This window comes from Pelodiscus sinensis, chromosome 8 (assembly GCF_052426305.1).
Source record: "Pelodiscus sinensis isolate ZL-2025 chromosome 8, ASM5242630v1, whole genome shotgun sequence".
Lineage (NCBI taxonomy): Eukaryota > Metazoa > Chordata > Testudines > Trionychidae > Pelodiscus > Pelodiscus sinensis.
The window spans coordinates 51,046,724-51,067,158 of NC_143059.1; the positions used below are offsets into that span (position 1 = coordinate 51,046,724).

The 20,435-nt window shown below is 37.7% G+C and overlaps 1 protein-coding gene across 2 annotated transcripts in view; it reads right to left on the reverse strand.

Annotated features, from left to right (window-relative positions):
* DOCK1 (dedicator of cytokinesis 1) overlaps window positions 1-20,435 on the reverse strand; it is a 567,625-nt gene that overhangs the window by 106,493 nt on the left and 440,697 nt on the right. For both annotated transcript variants that reach the window (XM_075935276.2, XM_075935277.2), the window contains exons 33-37: window positions 19,968-20,116; window positions 11,989-12,074; window positions 11,667-11,823; window positions 5,781-5,821; window positions 3,706-3,796 (exon numbers count right to left, since the gene is read on the reverse strand). In XM_075935276.2, the coding sequence (XP_075791391.2) occupies window positions 3,706-3,796; window positions 5,781-5,821; window positions 11,667-11,823; window positions 11,989-12,074; window positions 19,968-20,116 (524 nt within the window). The remainder of the gene's footprint in view (window positions 1-3,705; window positions 3,797-5,780; window positions 5,822-11,666; window positions 11,824-11,988; window positions 12,075-19,967; window positions 20,117-20,435) is intronic.

A 20,435-nucleotide genomic window follows, 5' to 3' on the forward strand; every position in this document is an offset into this window, starting at 1 on the left:
TATATCACGTCACTTCTTGTGGCTCCCCTTGGCTGCAAATGGCAAACCACAGCCAAAGGGAGCCATGAGACACTGTGGCTGTACAGCCTTTAAGTAAACAAACAAGAGCAGCCCATTAGTAGCTTTCTAAAAGTGGGTCCACAGCCCACTTTGAGAAACACTGCACTATTAGATTAGAGAGGCCTTTGATACCTAGTGATTCTGCCCATGAAGATACTTATGCACTGTAATCAAGTCAACTTCCTATCTTCTGATAAATAAACAGATTTAGCTATTTAAGTGTGTCATTGCTCCTAGATTTATATCTTTGCATTTTGCTTTATTAAATCACATTTTGTTTGAATTGGCCCAGATTACCAATTGACCTGGAGCACTCTGTATGGCAATCTGTTTATCTGGGCTAGAACTATTTTAGTATATACTCAATAGAATGAGTTCAATCAGAAGTATGTTACATCTGGAAGGAAGACTAAATGTGTTCCTAAAGACCCTGTGATAATTTCAATTTCTAAATCTCAACTGCTCAGCTACAAGTAACCTATGTTTATGTAGCTGGGTTGCTAAATTACACCAATTCCAAAAAGGAGTTTAAAATGCAATTACATTTTTCCATACACAAGGTCTCCATGAGGGAGTAGTGTTTGTGTACACAGGGCCTTGAGTAATTCTAAGAACTAGACAGCTGTTCTCTCTGCACAGAGGCATAGTTCTAACAGATTTAAAGGTGGGATTTTCAAAAGCACTCAGTACCGACCTAAATCTCATCCCATTAATACCAATTTGTGTTTTATCATTGACTTCAATCTGAGGACATTTATTCAAGGGCTTAGTGCCATTGAAAATCCCATCTTCAAGGTCCAGTGGGGAAAAAAAGAGGCTTTGAAGTGTAAAGTTACATGCTCCTCAGTAATGAAGAGACAGAACATGAACAGAAAAAACAGTAAATAAAGTTTAGAAATTTTGACATAATCCAACCATTCACTGAAGGATTTAGAAGAAAACATTTCTCAGGGCAGGTTAGCCTATAAAACTTATTGATGGATTTCTTGAACCTTTTTCTGAAGTATTTGGTCTTGACTACTATTAGAGAGAAGCTAGCAGATTAGAGAGACCACTGGTCTCATCTAGTAAAGCTTTTCCTATGGGAAGTAATGTAGACTATTTACTCTTTACTAAGTGAAAAATCACAACATATCTGACTTATTTGGAAGATAAAACAAATGCTACTTTTATTTTTGCCATTTTTATTGTCTTACATTGTGCAAGCAGAAAACTGATTATATGATGGATATATCATTGCAAGTAATTAACAGCTGTAAATTAAAATATTATCTGGTATCTGAAAATATATTATAAGGGAGAATAATAATATACTTCAAAGTGTAGTTAATCGAAATAGTTCAAATTCTAAATTAAAGCCACATAAAAACATATTGATTAAAAACTGTAAAATCTAATGATTAAAAGACAGAATGAAATTATATTGCACTCTGAACTCCATCATCTTCTGGAAGATGCAGCACCTAAGTAGAGGGAAATGTTTTATCTGGTCTTCATATTTAGGTGTAGAATGTATGATCAAGCAAGTTATGACAATCTAGACATCATTTAATAACTCCAGTAAGAAAATATTATCTAGACTGTCAATCCCATTTAATTTCCTTGATGGGAATAACAGATTCTTGTTCACAAAATCACTTAGTTATTCTCTCAAAATTGAAATCAAAGCCCCCTGGAAAATTCAGTGTGACTGAAGGTGTCAGAGTCATCTTCTGAAATCTTTATCTTCATAAATTATGTCTCTGTATAGTATATTTCACAATGAAAGCAGTAACATACAAAAAACTCCATTTAATAAAACCACTTTAGCAATCGCTTTATCTTTTAAGTGCCAGCTGATTAACATTTACATTTTCATTTTTATATAATCACCAATCAGGTTTGAAGTCAAGTATATACTTTTGAAAATGTCTTCATACAATTCCACAAAAATGCTCTGAACTTACAGACCTTACAGCTACAACAATTTTGGCACAATTTATTCACAATCCTGAGGTAAAAAATAAGAAGGTATGCAGTGTAGCCTGTAAAGTGTCTTATTCAACACTTTCAATTGTCTCTCTCTAAATGTATGCATTTTTATTCTTTACTCCAAACATTTTTCTGTGTTCCCCAGATTAAGACTACTAAAACTACTTTGCTGCACATTATCAGTTAAAAATCCTTAAGACATCAGTAGTTGTTAGAAAGGCTGGCTTCTATCTTACAAAGGACCACCTGGCTTTCATATCTCTCTCATTGGTAGGTTTTTGTCCTTTGGCAAATAGCATTGACAAGGGATTTTTGCAGAACTTTCTACTACAGGATACTGCATTATACAATACACAATTGTAAAAGCTGTAATTTATACATCTGTTAAAATTACATGTTTTTAGCTCCTTAAATACACACACATACATATTTACATAAATGCATGCCCTCTAAATTGATGAATTATTGTGACATACAATTAAATATTATAGTGAAAAATTGCAAAAATTAAACTACTTTGTACTCACTGCTGTCTGCCTGAAATTGCAATTTTTACAAAGTTTGGATGCAAAACTTAAGCATCAAACTTACAAAATGTAATCTTTGGATACTTTGCATATCAGTCAATTCCTTGTGGAATTCAGGATTACCATTCTAATTCTCACATGGGAGTTCCCAAGACACTTTTAATTTCCATTTCTGAAAGCAGTGATTTCACTATACTTTCCTATTTTACTATAAACATTGTTTTTCATCAATTACCTATCCTCATTCTTTAAAAAACAAAACAAACAAACAAACAAACAAACAAAACCCTCAGGGCTGGGCTTGAATGAAAACTTTTTTCACTGTTGAAAATAGCATTTGTTCAAAACTGAAATTTCATGCTGGCATTTTGTATTTTTTGTGAAAATTTCCATTATATGTTTATTAGAATTTCTACCAAAACTGTAATTAAATATTTTTCAACATTGTTCTGGAAATAATTGTGCTTAGTATTATGAAAATAACTGCAGTGAAAGTTTTCATTAAAATATCATGAAAGATTCTACAGAAAATAGCAGATTTTGAAATTTACCTAAACAGAAATAAATTTCAAATTTTTTCACCAAATCATTTCCCTATTTTAAATGATTTAATTACCATAACAAATTTAAGTCTATAGTAGGATGTAATTCCCGGTACATACTTTGCACGAACACAAGCTCACTAAGGAAACTCTCATACACTGAAGGCCAAATTCTGCTCTCAATGAAGTATATGAAATTTCCACTACAGTCTATGGGAAGAATGATCAAAAGAATGAGTATCTTGACACATCTACCACACTGAAGTATATGAACTATCCAAAGTCAAGTTCCAAATTTAATTCTTTCTGCTACCTTTCTTTCTACATTGTTTGAGTCACTTTCAGTGACCAGAGCAGCCAACTGACTTCATCAGGCCCTGGGCAAGGTAACAGGAGGAGAGGACAGTTTTGGGCTCCCAGATGGGGAAGAGCTTCAGGTGGAAGAAGCACAGCTGGGGGCTAGTTTCTCTCAGCCAGTCTGTCAGTGCTGCCCGGTGTGCATTGCCCAAACCTCCATCAACAATTTAAAGGGGCAGGGCTCCATCCACTGTCATTGCCACCGTAGCAAATTCTACAAAATGCTAAATATATTTCAAGTACTTTACCTTAAGAAGCTTTGCATGAAGAAGTAATGTGTAGGCAGCTTCAGTGTAGTTATCACACTCTTTGTGCAGGTCACATAGTTTGTACAAATATCTATGGTAATAAAAAAGGAGAATCAGTACTTAAAATGTCACAAAATAATTTGTGTTGAAGACTAACAGCTAAATTTTATGTTCAAACTGTAAAACATATCTCAATTTTTAAAAACTCATATTTCACTACTTCAGACAAATTTTTAGGATACAGCATGCCAAGAAAATCAACGGCAACATCAACAAAATATATTAGTATGTTTTAGAATAGCTATAAAACTGTTACTTGTTTTGATGTCCTATTTTCTGGAGATGAGAGAAAAAAAGATAAGCAAATAATACATTATAAAAGTGCAATTCTCTTTAAAGAGGAACACTAGGAATGTCCAGTCCTCACTTTATTTTCTCAAACTGCTCACGTTGGATAAAAATTCAGATTAAAATACATGAAAATAAATACAAAACACTAATTATAGGATACAGAACAATAACTTTGCACTTCTATAATGCCTTTCTTCCAAGATCTGAAAATGCCATGCAAACTTTAAAGAATTTAACTTCACATCACACCTTTGTGGTGGGCGTTGTTATCCTAATCTTACCAGGGATGTAAACAAGCAGTCGACTAGTTGACTACCCAATAAGCCTAGGCTTATTGGGTAGTCAATTTGTCTTCTTGCATTTCCCCCCACTTGCTGCCACTGAATCAGAGGCAACGAGTAGTGGGGGAGGGAAGAGCAGGAGCCAGAGCTGGGAGAAGCTGGCTTAAAAGCCGGTTACTCACAGCACCGTCTTCACGGTGCTGCCTGCTCCCCGTCCCACTCCCCCCATGCTGCTGTAGAGAGGAGGATGCTGCGAACAAGTCTCTGCCTGTGGCAGGCCCAAGCTCACTCTGGGCAGAGACTGCTCTGGCAGCAGCCCTGTCTGCAGCCAGCCCAGGCCACCATGTCCCATCATGTCATGTCCGGTCCAAGACCTACTCCCACTGTGGCTCTTATCATTCTTAAATCTTACAGATAGGGAAACAGACACAAGAGAACAAAATAATGGGCTCAGCATCATATGGGATCACTGCGGGAGAGCCAGCAAATTAAAAAGTCATTCTAACTTCCTCTTTTGTCTGAACCTGCAGCTCGACCTACATCCTGAAATAATTCTATTTTCTTTTTTTTGCAGCTATTAACAAAAAATAGATTAATCATATATATTAAAAATTAAATTAAGTACAAGCTTCAGTGTCCATACTAAACTGATCCAGCAGTTTCTGCTTACAGAAACAGGGTTTGATCCTGTTCCCATTGACTTAAATGGGTTCTGTGCTGGTCTCGTACATATGTTGTATCAAACATACACACGAATAATGCTCTTGAATGCATTTTCATAGTCATCAATCCATCTGTCTGTTGCAAGAACTAAATTTAGCTTTACTATAAAGGCAGGTACACTGAAGAGAATTATGCTACTCTTTCTGCCAAGATGAGAATAAGTGGCTGAGAAGGAATGCATGAAGGATATGCAAATACTCATAATATAGCAATGAGAAAATCTATTTCTTCATTTTATCACAACAATACAACAGATGGAGGATCTCAAATTGATGTAAAAACATGGGAGTAGTAACACTGTAAGTTCCCTAGAAAGGCAATCAGAAGCCTTCTTATAATGTTACCATTTTGAAAGTTACAGAATAAAAGGAAAATTTTATATGGGCTCCTGAAAGCTTTACACTTAAAATAAACATTTGGCATATCTTCAATTAGTTCTTTGCTTTTCTTTGTCTTTATTGTCTTCTGTATGTCATAATAGTTTTAAGTATTTAAATATTTATAACAATGAAAGTGAAGGTGATACAGTAGGGTTACAAGAGTTTAGGCGTCTAATTCTAATGCCTATTAAACTCATTCTGCTTAAGTCTCAGTACAGGTATGTGTCTCTCATAATTGCCTTTGTTTCCCCTCTAAATCAGAAACTTAATAGACAAATCATTATCTCCAATTACAGCAAAGTGAGCAGGGAAAAATATGTCAAAGGGCATGCTTACACACCTTATGTACATTTCTTCTCTTTCAATTTCTTTGTAGAAATTCTGAAATATAAAATTATAATTAGGTTTTTAAGGACTTTAATTTCTGAGTGTGTGAAGTACACAGAATATATACCAAGTTAAAATTCATAATTGCACAACAGTAACTTCAAAAACTGCAAAAGGAAATCTGCCTCTGGTAGAGAAGCCTATAAGTTACTTTACTATAAAATCTAAAGCCAAGATGATGTTTTACTGTGTAACATTTTAGGGCAAACGTTCCACTGCAAAGGTTATGAATCAAAAGCACAGTACTGTTAGAAATACAGTTCTGGCAATTGCAAGTCACACACCATTAACTGCTTTCAGTTAAAAAGTGGTAATCTACAAAAACATATTTTTAAAATAACTGTTGATCTATGGTTTTTAAAATCTCAACCTTGAGTAATAAGCCAGTCATTCTTGAATTCTAATATTTTCTTTAAAAATATAAAGTTTAAATTATTCAATTTTTCAGTTTTTATACAACACATCTCATCTTACAGCAGCAAATTCCAGAAAACTACTGGCCTTAAGACAGAAAGAGATAAAGTATTGCAAATACTGGAAACATGTAGGGAAGATATTAAAGATGCTAAGATTTACCATTTTCCCTCCCTCAGCTGTCCCAGGAAGACACAGGTTCTTTAACAGGAAAAAGGCTAGTGCACCTGTGACTAATCAGTTGCTTCTTACCTGGGATTAAAGGAAGGCACCTTTGCCATATAAGTGGTAGAGGCTGAGAAGGAGTCATTAGAACAAGAACAGGTAAGGTAAGGGTTGCCTGGGAGTGCAGAATTGATAGGCACTGAATCATAGAATCATAGAGCTGGAAGAGACCTCAGAAGGTCATCAAGTCCAGCCCCCTGCTCTAGGCAGGACCAATCTCAACTATATCAACATGGCCAGGGCCTTTGTCAAGCCGACTTAAACACCTCTAGGGTTGGAGACTCCACTACTTCCCTAGGTAACCCGTTATAGTGCTTCACTTCCCTCCTAATGAAATAGTTTTTCCTAATATCCAACCTGGACCTCTCCCACCACAACTTGAGATCATTGCTCCTTGTTCTGCCATCTGTCACATCTGAGAACAGCCTCTCTCCATCCTCTTTGGAACCTCTCTTCAGGTAGTTGAAGGCTGCTATCAAATCCCCCCTCACTCTTCGCTTCTGCAGACTAAACAGACCCAACTCCCTCAGCCTCTCCTCATAAGTCATATGCTCCAGCCCCTAATCATTTTGGTTGACCTCCGCTGGACCCTCTCCAATGCGTCCACATCCTTTTTGTAGTGGGGGGGGGGGGGCCCAGAACTGGACACAATACTCCAGATGTGGTCTCACCAAAGCCGAATAAAGGGAATAATGACATCTCTGGATCTGCTGGCAATGCTCCTCTTAATGCAACCTAATATGCCATTAGCCTTCTTGGTTACAAGGGCACACTGTTGACTCATATCCAGCTTCTCATCCACTGTAACCCCCAGGTCCTTTTCTGCAGAACTACTACTTAAATGGTTGGTCCCCAGCTTGTAACTTTGCTTGGGATTCTTCCGTCCCAAGTGCAGGACTCTGCACCTGTCCTCGTTGAACCTCATCAGATTTCTTGTGGCCCAATCCTCCAATTTGTCTAAGTCACTCTGGACCCTATCTCTGCCCTTAAGCATATCCACCTCTCCCCCTAGCTTAGTGCCAGAGCTTAGAAGCTCCTTAACAGGAGATTCAGGTGGTTCCAGGGGGAAAGCTGGAAGAAGGGGAGGAGCAAGAGAGGTTTGCTGGCTGAAGGTGCAAAGTTTGAGAATGAAGACCAGAGAACTGGAGAAGGCTAAAGGTTAGAGAGTAGCAAAGGGATTTTCCTGCTGATTTTTCAGACAGAGAGCCATCGCAAAGAGTACTGACAGCAGGATTTTACCTACTTAACATCTCTAGACTAGATGGTTGAACACAAGGGAACATTGACAAGTACACCCCTGGTAAGCGCAAACTCCCTATAGAGCGGAGTTCATTTCAGCTGGAAGGGCTGGGGTGGCTGTTCTGATAAAGGTCAGTACTAGAAAGGACTGAAAAAGAGCACATGTGTGGTGGAAGTTGCCAGAGCATGCTATATGCTATGTCACGGACGGGCAAATACTGGTCTGCAAGCCGGATTTGGTCCACTAGTGGTAGCCCCTGGCAGGCTGCCACTGCTATATTTACCATTGCCTCCGCAGGTACAGGCAATCACAGCTCCTGATTGCTGCAGATCACTGCTCCCAGTCATTGGGGCTAATCCTGGTGAACCTCCACCATTTTCTTGCCCACCCCCATGCTATGTTGATGTATTAGATGATGTGGGAAGTACTTACTTTGTAATAAAATAGGTGCTACCCCAGAGCTGCAGGGGTTTGGAACTGTCATATCTAGAGCTGTTGAGGCTTAGCCCTGACTTAATTAAGCACTGAGGGTATGTCTACACTGCAGTGTTTTTCTGGAAAAACTATACTTACATCCACTCTGCTATTGCATTCTTTCAACAGAAAGTTGAAAGAATGGATAGGTTTTTTTGACGGGTAAACCTCTTTCTACAAGGAAGAAACCTTTATCTCAAAAAGCTTTTTTGGAAAAAGGCATGCGTGGATGCAGAAAAGGGAGTTCTTTCGAAAGAAGAGGCCTCTGGAAAATAACACAGGTGGCATGGTGGCCACTCTGTCCATACTAATCACAACTTAAATGCAAGATAGCGTCCAATCAATGTGGATGCTATCTTTCAGAAAAGCATATAGCTTTTTTTGTTGCACTTTTGCTGTGTGGACGCTCTCTTTCTAAATAAGCTTTTCTGGAAGATCTCTTCTGGAAAAGCTTCTTTCAAAAGAAACTTGCAGTCTAGACGTTGCCTGAATGTGGGATTTTAAGGACCATCACAACTGGATATGAGAATTGGACTATAGATGGGACTTTTGTTGTGCATTATTTGTGGCAAGAAACCTTGCGTAGAATTACAGGGAACTCTGAGGGAGTGAAAGAGTGGGAGGATTTCTGTTTCTGTTGCAGCCTGCCAATGGAGAGCACTGCAAGTGGAGCAGCACTATGGCCCCAATTTAATTTCATGTTTATATCTTTAAAAAGTTAAAATCTATCAAAAATCATAGAATCCTAGGGCTGGAAAAGACCTCAGTCATCGAGTCCAGCCCCTTGCCAAAGCAGGACCAATCCCAACTAAATCATCCCAGCCAGGGCTTTGTCAAGATTCTACCACCTCCATAGGTAACCCATTCCAGTACTTCAGTACCCTCTTTGTGAAATAGCTTTTCCTTATATCCAACCTAGACCTCCCTCACTGCAACTTGAGACCATTGCTCCTCATTCAGTCATCTCTCACTGCTGAGAACAGCCTCTCTCCATCCTCATTGGAACGCCCCTTCAGGTAGCTAAAGGCTGCTATCAAATCCACCTTCACTCTTCTCTTCTGTAGACTAAATAAGCCCAAATCCCTAAGCCTCTCCTCATAAGTCATGTACTCCAGCCCGCTAAACATTTTTGTTGCCTTCCACTGGACTTTCTTCAATAGGTCCACATACTTTCTGTAATGGGGGGGGGGGGGGGGGAGGGGAAATGGGATACAATACTGCAGATGTGGCCTCGCCAGTGATGAATAAAGGGGAATAATCACTTTTCTAGATCTGCTGGCAGTGTTCCTCCTAATGCACCCTAATATACTGTTAGTCTTCTTGGCTAAAAGGGCACACTGCTGACTCATATACAGCTTCTCCCAGGCCTTTTTTGGATGAACTGCTGTTTAGTCAGTTGGTGCCCAGCCTACATCAGTGCTTGGGATTCTTCCATCCCAAGTGCAAGACTCCCAAGAAAAGAGAACAGATAAAATTACCCATCACTATTTATGTTTTAGCATACACACGTACCGCAATCATAATAAGAAACACTGAGAAAAGCGAGTTGAGCATTAATGTCTCCACAGAGGCAACGCAGAAAAGCTGTGTTTGAAGCAAGCCTGAGATGGATTGGAAACTCCATGGTTTGCAGGATGGGTGGGTGATTGAGTGAAATTTTTCAGAGTCCATTTCCATGATCGTGTATCCCACATCTTTTGCTTTGAGTTCTGTATTCAAATAACACCCACAATTGGGTTCAAAAGCATATGAAAATTGCTGAGTTGCCACAGAAAATCATGTGCAGCCACCAAATCCAGCTGCTGCGAGCTTCTCTGCTCTTTACCCTTTCAGGGAGCTCAGAACTCACCAAAGTATTACATAATTGGCATATAGGACGTGTTTCCTAGCACTAGTCTGTACAAACAAAATACATCCTTGCAGGAAAGTGCAAGTGCAAGACCTATGTCCCATTTAAGCCCTACTTTGAGATTTTAAGAAGCAATTAAATGGTGAATTGACGTAAGGCTGGCCCTTTGCATAGGGATGAATTTTGCCCAGGGTGCCCTAAGAGGGATGAAAAGATTATGTTAAACCCAAAGGCTGAATACATCTTTAAAATGAAACCATGTCATAAAATATGATTCAAAAATCTATGAGTCAAATACTGCCTTAAGATTTTCTTGGTATCTCCCAGTGACTTCAATGGGAGTTTTGTGTGAGCATCTGAGGGCAACTTGGCTCAATGACAATAAATCCCCCACAAAAATTTACCATATGCAAATATTTGTAATATTGAGATCACATCCAGTATAAGAATCCGCAGGCACTATTACAAAAATTTGCCTCTCTATAGATGAATAAAGAAGAGTATATTAACTGAAAGATAAGATGTGGTTAGAGAGACTACCAAAGGCACATTTAGATGCCCATGTAGCGGATATGACAAGTTTTACCAAGAAGAATGTTCAGAGTTGATATTAAAGGAAAAACAACAAGCATAGGGTACGAAGAAAGGAAGGAAAAATAAATGTTTCTTTCCTACTAGATTATTCCAGTTCTATAAATTACTATAACTTGTTTCAGATTTCCTTGAAAGTCACTGCAAATGCCTCTGTTTTTTAATGTCTTTGTCAGTTACCAGCAGGCAGCCTCTTGTCACTCTAATTCTACTCAGAAGGGCATGCTGCCTCTTACACAAGCAATCTAAGAGTCATTCCTTGGATCACTGATCAATGGCAACTTCAAGAGTTCTCTACTCCTCAGATTATAAAGTGCTCACTCTCTGTTGTATAGACACTAGAAAGGCAAACCTTAATGTAATCCTCATTTCTAAATTGACAGATTTGTATGCTCCCCATTCTGTCACATGAGTGTGGCAAATGGACAAGTAATGCACTGTCTGTGCAGTCTTCCTAATACAAACAATAAAATTATTGCCTGTAGATTGGTTGCAGAATAAAGCTGGTAATTGGTTGAGTTATCTCTGATGTCACAATGGTTTAGAATTCTTTGCATGACATATTACACCTGACTTTGTGCAGGCATATACCACTCAATTTAATTCATACAGTCAAAATGGCTGGTAGCACCCTTATCATGAAACCCAGTGATGAATGAACGTGATGATATTCTGGATCAAAAAAGTACTCAACCATTCTTGTAGTTGATTCCATCACTTCACACTGACTCAAAAGACATTTTAGGCTTCAGAGAAACAAAGAGGTGACAAACCTGGTAACCAACTGCAGACATAATGATGAGTTGTATATAGTTTAGGATGACCACAATACTCCATTCCTAAATTCTTCCTTAAAGAATAAAAAAACTAAATGTGATAAGAAACGTTTTTCAAGAACTCCCTCTTTAAATCAGATTCATCAGCCTTATTTCTAACAGCTGGGTGAAAATCATACAATCTTTCATTTAGAACAAAGAGAAGCTTGCTTATAAATTAAAAACTCAGCACCCATTCTAAATTTGACCAACTCATTTCCTCTCACTCACCAGTACATTGACAGTGCAGCTCATACGATTTTCTTTGTTTTCATCGTGCATTATAGTTCTATAATCCAGCAGTCTTTCCATCAGACGCACAACAAGTTTGACAAAAGTTTCTCCACTTTTGGCAAGATATTTATGTTTTCTGCAGTGCTCCAAGAGACTGAAAAATGATTAGACACTTTGTTAATTGCACTCAAACAGAAGAATTTTAAGGTGTAATTTTAAATATTTGCATAATTAAGAGATTTAATTTTTTTCTGGGTTATAAAGTTTGTTTTTGTCCCAACTTATTCTGACATAAATCCCACTGCTGATCAACACTTACATTTTGTCAAATAACACTTTGTACTGTTCATCTCCTCTGCCTCCTTCCACTTCATGATCCAGTTTTGTGATGATCTCGTTTTCAAACTATAATAAACAGAGAAAGCATAAATAATCAGTATGGCAAATATTAATTTTATTGCTGTAGCACTAATGGCTCATAGATTGATTGGGTATCTCTACGAGATGTTTAACCACCATTTAAGCCTGACTGACTTTAAAATTGTGCAATCTCTGATATCCATTATGATCTGCTGCCCAACAAGGATTTTCATTTGACGAAACCATTGGCTAAGTTGTTAAATGAAGCTTAAATATATACAATAGTGAAATTTAAATAAAGTGGTTGCTGATGGGGCGTGGGGATGGAGGGGAGGAAGAACATACAGAGCAGGACACAAAATGTCCCCTACAGTGACTATAATAGCAACAAATATGAACATTTTAAAATCCCTGTTACTGATATAACACCTAAGGCTGTTCAGACAATTGGAACACTCAACTGGATGATCATCGTAACATCTCTTTTTGGCTCAAAATGTGACACACCTAATAGTTTCAATGTCATACCTGAGGGGAAGAGAATTCTTTTGAATGGTTTAAGATCAACATTTGTATTTAAGAAGTAATAAGTGTACACACTCAAAGGGGTATTAGCTACTTTAATAGTGGATTGGATCGTTTCATGGATTTTTAATGTTGTATGGAGCCTTTTGCCACCAGTTGCCAGGCCATTTTGAATCTGGCCCAGGTTGGCCATAGGATTTATGACTGGCAGCCAAACATACACAGAATGAGTGATGTTGTCTATAATATCTAGGGTACAAGTGTCCACATACAAATACATATTCTATTTAGTATCAATTGTCAGAGGGACCAATACCAAGAGCAGCCAGACCAGAATGGGCCAATAACACTGAACTGCCCTTTCACAATCAGAGGTGGCTCCATTAGGTCAGAGAGGGAGCTCTTTACTAGAGCAGTGTCTTGAGACTTTAACTTCCACTTGCCCATGCTGTACCTAGTCAGTGTTAAAATAGATTCCATTCTCCAAGACTCTCCATCTAACATATTTCACAAGAACTAAAATGTACTCGATTGTTTTAAATGTAGAGAGATGTATTTTCCCTCTACACTTTGTATCTCTTTAATAATAGAATACACAATAATATATTTTGGCGAAAAAGAATTATCTTCAGCCTGAAAGCCTTAGTCTAATTTAAGTAATCCACTCACCAATAGCTTAATTCTCAGTTAAACTATGGCTCATTTATGCCACTCCTATAGCAAAGAGGGGCCTTAAAGTAGAACTAAATTACATCTGCACCTACTTCAAGGCCTGTTTATACTTCCAGAACAGCATAAAGGGACCTTACTGCAACTGAAAATTCAGTCCTTAGACTCTACTATTACAGTGACATATAATAGATGCCTTTCAGATGCCTTTACTACTATGGACAATGGAAATGAGACAAAACCAAGCATGACTTTAAACAAGTGTAAAATAGATGCCACTTGCAAAAGATTTAGCTGAATTCTAACTTCTAGACAAATTTTCCTTGTCAAATGCCCAAAACCAAAATATAGTGAATCTGTCATGAAGAAAAATTCTTCCTAATCCCACATATAGCAATCACATAACTATGTGCCGAAGGACAAAGATCAACTCACACTGCAATCATTCAGTAATTTAACTTCAATATGCACATGACCTGTGGCACACCAAGACAGGGAGGGCCTACTGATATCAGCGCTTACCAGGGAAAAGCTACAGGAAGAGATGGTGAAATGATCTGTAGTGGCAAAAACAAACAAACAAACAAAAAAAAAGGATGTGTATGGCTGCTTTCCATTAGTAGTCTTTCATTCATGGCCCCTTACATACCTAAAGCAGCCTTAATCAAGAGTGGTTTGGAAACACAACAGTCTCGGGCCAGCAAAATTCAAATACAAATCCTGGCTGAACAGAATGTGTGGGAGCATGGCTATGGCTAGACTGCAAAACTTTTCCAGGAAGCTCTGCTGCATCCAAGGAACACGTTGGCTTTTCCAAAAAAAAGTCAGAAAAGTGGACACATTTTTTCGACATCCCTGTAAACCTCATTTTACGAGGAAGGAGGGATGTTCTGAAAGAGGGTTTTTTTCTGAAATTTGTCCCTGTGTAGACAGGCCAAATTTTGGAAAAGCTTCTTTTGGAAGTATCGCAAATTGCGTTTCTTTGTCCGATTTATCTTTGTGGTCTAGACATAGCCCATATGTCCTGCTCCTAGTTGGTCTACAGATGGCAGGTCTCTATTTCTGAATAGCTTAATAGCAACAAAGGAGGTCTAAACATCCCCTCTTTAGAGTCAAATTCCAGCAACATTTTTTACATAGCTGGAACTGCCCATCTTATGCTGACCTTCAGCTGAAAATATGAACCTGGCCTCAGAGCAGAAGAGAACCAATCTCCCTACTCTGAGTTCTGATGTCTGGTGCTGCAGAGTGGCGAGCAACAACCGTCAGAAACAGCAATTGCGTGAATCCCCCAATCCCCTTCTTTTCGTATATCATGAGAACCATGACAACTATATTTGCAAAAAACCAGGCAACAGTTATTTTGGACTAATTTTTACGTTTTGTAAAAAAATCTCTCTCTCTCTCAGCTTATTTTAGCTTTCTGTAAACCTTGCTGCATGAGGAATAAGGAAGGTGCTGGAATAGTGCTCTATTTCAAAATTTAAAACCGTGTAGGCAAGTGCCAAAATTTGAAATAGGTTATCTCGAAATAAGATGCGCAACTTGCGTAGCCTACATTGCATGGTTTATTTCTAGCTACACACAACTGTGTAGATGTACCATTTGTGAATATTTTAATTTTACCTATTATGGCTCTTCGTGGTTAAATGATCATTTATATTATTATAATCCCAAATCTAGATTTTAATAAGGGGAATTGGAACCAATATGGATGAAAAATGAGTCTTATCCAAACACCCATTAAATCTGGGGAATTCAGAGATGCAGTTAGAGCCCATCTGTAATTGTGATGAAATGAAAACTTCATTAGTTCCTTTATCCAAAAGAATACAGTAGTAGCAAAAAGTTGAGTTAATTATTAAAAATAAGGAGTGGTGGTGGTAATTTGAGTTTGATAACGTTCTTCCTGGCTCAAGCGAGGGGAAGAAGTAGTGTTGAAATATTACTCAGAAAGGATATTTTGCAGTATCTAGGGCCATCTTGGGATTAAAAAGCCTGTCTGAGATTTTTTCACATCATTTTTGTTGATGTTTTGCAGGTTCTATTCCTGCTGATTTAATTCACATGAATAGGGGCTGTAGGATTGGCCCCACAGTTTAGATAAACGTTTACATTTTGGGTGATATTCTGTTCTACTTGGAATTAAATTGAATATTTTGTGGCATGTCCAATGATATCATTATAATGCTCTGTTTTTAGGATCTGACTAAAGTTATTTAGGTGTTCAGAATGGAATAAAGTTCTGCTACCAAGTTTCTACCACAGAATCTTGTTCCAATATTTTTCATTATTTTGAAAACTTTACACTAATTTCTTGCTGGAACTTATATTGATTATCAAATCACTCTTTAACCTCTTAGCATTATCAAACTGTCCAAGTCAATTAAATGAAAAGGTGTTCCTTATATGCACTTGTGATTTATTGATGTGGTGCCCAGCAGTGAATCTAAGTTTAATATTTTACTTATGATTTTGTAAAATGCCTTGAGATATGGCTTCATGAAAGGTATACCCATTTTATACAACTGTGTTTTCTTACCTAGGCAGATCTGATTGTTAAAATGAAATTCAGATAACTTACTATTAAATATAAAATCTGATTTTATTCCTATTAAATCAGCAAGGCTCCTTGTGTGTTTATATGATTCTCTACCCCACACATTAGATAATTTATATAATCTTAAAATGGAAAGACAAACTAGCTTTACTATAACGCTATTATTTTCATGTCAAACTTTTAACATGAGCACAGGAATTGGAAAATTAATCATCATTAGCAGCGGGTGAACCACACAAGGTTCAGAATACTTGCTGAGGTCTGAATTGGAAATCTCATGATTGAACTTTTTCTACAGAATCCTTCATGGTGTAAACCTAGATGGAAAGTCCAGATACATCAATATATCATGTTTGTTTCTATTCTGGCCCATATCAGGAAGCACAGAAAGGTTGACTGACTGAAGTTCAATTTTATTGGAGTCTCACAATTTTTTCTCTTTTATTCAGTTCATATTTGGAATGAAGCTACAAGTCTGTTTTTATTTTAATCCAGGCTGGTTCATCTAGCATTAATTACACTACTTTAACCCTTAGAAACTAGCTAGCCCCTTAATGAAACAATTCTAGTTGGCTCTTTTCTCAATTGTTGGCAGGTTACACTGAGGGGCTTACATGCAGTAGGTCTGGATGTGATTTCTGCCTTCTAGGTGGTATCAGACTATTTCACCCCTTCGCTGATAGAAACTCTCACTGATCTTCAGAATGAATTCTCCAATGTTCCTTCTCCCACTTCTTATCCCCATTCCCAATAAGATTCTTTCTCAACTTCAGAGAGATAAGACGGGAGTTAGGGAAGGAAAATCAAGGAGATGAGCAGAAGTGAGGAGAGAGAGGAAAGCAATAGGATGTGTCCAGGGAATGAGAGCTAAAACTCTGTGTGCACACAGAGGGGCAAGAAAATTAATGGGAAGTGGGTCCAAAGAAGGCATCCAAAAGAGGAGAAAGAGGAATCAGATGGTACAGTTATAGATCAGGGGTGACTAAACTTTTCGTGCTATGGACCACCTTTCATAATATGGAGATCACATGGACTACCTTCTGTCCTGGTGCTACCACTTGTCCTGTCACCACTTCCTGACTGGGATTGGGACTCTGACAGTGAGGAGAATCACTTTAATTATCTTTCTCTGTCTCTGACATTCCTCTGGTTTTTGGACTGTGGAGTACAATGATGGAAGGGAGGCAGGGAAGGAGGAGAGAAAAGAAAGCAGCTTCTGTTATGGAGAAGCCTAGTGATAATTCCATGTTCCTTGTTCTGCAGTGTGTCCTAGCTGGAGCTAGAGAGGGGAAGTGGGCAGTAACGTTTGATTACCCAGATCTCCACATATAATAATTTGGCAACTCACAACCTAGTTCATTAAAGACATGGAGCAATTTTACTGATATTCTGTTTTTTCTCTAGGCTGTAAGTAAAGTAAGGATAAATACAGTTATGCTTTCTAAAACTGTTTTCACCAAGTAAGAAGAATAGATACTCAAATTAAAGTAGATTTGTTGAGGGCTGCCTGATGATAATATAGGCCACATGTTCTAGTATTACAGGTCTGTGAAAAAATCTATATTCTTCCCACATGTTATAGGTTTACACATCTGCTGGGGAAATGGAGCCAATTTAAACCCTTGCTGATGTGACTAATAAGGTTAGATAATTGGATTTCTGGCAGATTAGTTAAACAGCAGCCAACCATTCAATTCTAAGTTCTCTTTGCAAGCAAAGCAGGACAATACCTGGCAGTTGCAAGCACATAATATAATGCAGCACCCACACACAAAATAAGGATGAAAGCCTACCTAGATATTGCTAATGTTTTTGGAACAAAATATGAATACCTCTCTCATAATGCATACATTTTTTTTGTTATTTGGAGCAGGCCACTCACCATGAACAGTAAACAGCAAACCGGCAATGGCCTGCATGACAAGACAAGAAAACCTCAGTCTGCTCAGCATAAGAAAGCATCGGGGAGCTGAAGCTGGCTGCCTTGTTCTCCAGGCAAGAGTCAGCTCCAGCACTGACTAAAGGCTCTGAGTACATTCTGCAGTAGTGGAGTATTGCCAAGGCAGTGCAGAGCTCTGCAACACCTAGACAGCTTGCTGGAGAGGAAAAGAGGCAAAGGGTCTGGCTGCTGTGCAGCTGTACCAGTGAGAACATCTAGCTCAATGGAATTCTCTATTGGGCATATACAATCGTCTTTCTGCCTCTTTGGGGTGCAATCTAATTACAAGAGCAACCCTCTGAGTTGGGTGTTAAAAATGAAAGAATCTTTTTAGTGGGGTATAAGGTGGCACACATACTGTGAGAGTTGAAGTTACACCTGTGTATTTTAAAACACATTTTCACTATTTAAATGCTGCGGCTACATTGCATTCTATGCTAAGTCTTGCTCAATTGCTCGAGTTTAACCACAGATGTGAATATAGTGATGGGCCTTGCAAAGTACATCTCTCTTGCACTTATATGTGAAACTAAGAATGGACCGATTGGATATTCCCTTTTAGATATAAATATGCATTCCAAATGTATTGAATAAGGGGTTTAGGATAGTATATACAGAAGTACTAATGTTGCATTCATAATGAAGCAAGCTGTTGTGACATGAAGATATAAATATATAGAATATTTCTATGTAATGCAAAATATTTGTGATTTAAGCATAAAACATATTTCTTCTCAAAAAGGGAAGAAAGTTTACATTAAATATTTAAGTTGTTCATCTATTAAAATCACCAGACTATTCTATGCAAGGAAATATAGGGCCATAAATTAAACTGTAATACTATCCTTATATAGTTCATGATCCATATAGTTGCACAAATAACAAAAACATTCTCTGAGATGAGAATGTATAAATGGGACCCCATTGAGCACTTCTGGTTTTTATTCTGTTCCTTTTTATTACAGCAAAATTATATACAATGTTAACATACTACATCATAGATTACTTAGTACTGCAGTAACATCAGAGAAAAATCTAAAAACTGATTATTGAAATTGAATTGAATCAAAGTACTGATCAAAAGTTCCTCAGGTATTGCAATACAACAGAAAATTAATTCAGCAAGTCATGTTATATATGTTGAACTCATTCCTTGTAGACATTCATTTCTTTTGACTATAGACATGTTAGAAGCTTGTTATGAATACTAACTTATGAAAAATAAGCCCTACACAGAAACATAGAAGTTCCCATCCAAGAAACTTAAACCTCAATTTAAATGAACAAATGGTTAAAACAAATTTAAAGCTTCAGAACTAAAGCTGGACAAATAAAGGATTTTTTGATTTGCTGGAAATTCTAATAAATCAGGTTGAACCACAAATGCATTTTATATTTTTTGGAGAATTAGAAAGTTGAAAAAAATAGCATCAGGTCAAATAAAATGTTCTCAAAACGAAACATTTGGTTGGGATTTTGAGCATTGTAGGGTAAACTGAGGCAGCCCTAAATGTGCTAGTAGGCCTCTAAACAGCATAACTCCATTCTAAGATTAAGGCCTGGGAACACCACAGTCAGGATAAGAACTGCAGACAGTCAAAGACCCTGGGCACCATAGCAACCACGTTCTAAAACACTCGGACCGGGTCTCAGTTGGTAACGTAAGACATTTTGCTTGAGATAACATTCATAAAATTTGCTTAAACTGTCTTGCTTCACTCCTAGATAATAAGCCTGAGAACCAAGCGCTGCACCAACTCAAGGCCATACCCGCCTGCTATAGCAACATCATCATCTATGCAGACTAAAATGTTATTACTGTTTTGCTGACATGTTTTGGCATTTGAACAATAACCACCTGTATATTAATTAATGAGCTGTTACTTTGCAATGGGCGGAGATATTATGTAATCTTTAGTAGTTCTATTGGCTTATGTGCTCATTTCGTCTTGCTGCTAGACCTATCAAATCATTTTTCCTCTGTCCACCTGCTGACTACATAACCTATTGTATTGTGTTAATTAACCAGTGTTTACCAGGGTAACCCCTGCGTGTCACTCCATCAGCTGGTGTATAATAAATCCTCCACTTGTTTTCACCTGCATCCAGAGTGTCCTGGATTATTTCCAACAAGCATATTCGAGGATCACAGTAACTCCATTTCTCTGCTTTTTACTAAAGGGGATCAAGAGGTCATTGGATCATGCTGACAAACCTAAAATATGTGTAGCTATACAATGCTTACCATTTGGAAGCTTCTGGTAGAATGAAACTCGCACTGCATCATGTCAAAGAATATTGGGATCGTAGCTTTTCGAAGTTCAGTTTCAGGAATCAGTGTCATTTCTAACATAGGCCCAACCATTTCTGGGATAAATTTGATCTTATGTTGACCTTTTGGGGGAAAAATGTATTTAAAAATTAATGTACCTCCACTAACAGTGCTATAAGATTACCTTAAAAAGTTTTGCTTTGAATATCCAGAGCATAAGAATTCATTTCTTCATTTTGGGCTCAATTTCTTAATTGGAATTTATGTCCTAATGTAAGTCACTAATCCTCAAAAAGAGATGTGAACTCTCTTCTCAAGGTGAAGAATAAAACTATTAAAGAACAGCTCAAGATAAAACCAAACCAGAGCTTGCTATACATCCATAAACCAAATTTACACACATCCATGTAACATATTGAGTACTTGAGTTACATCATGCAA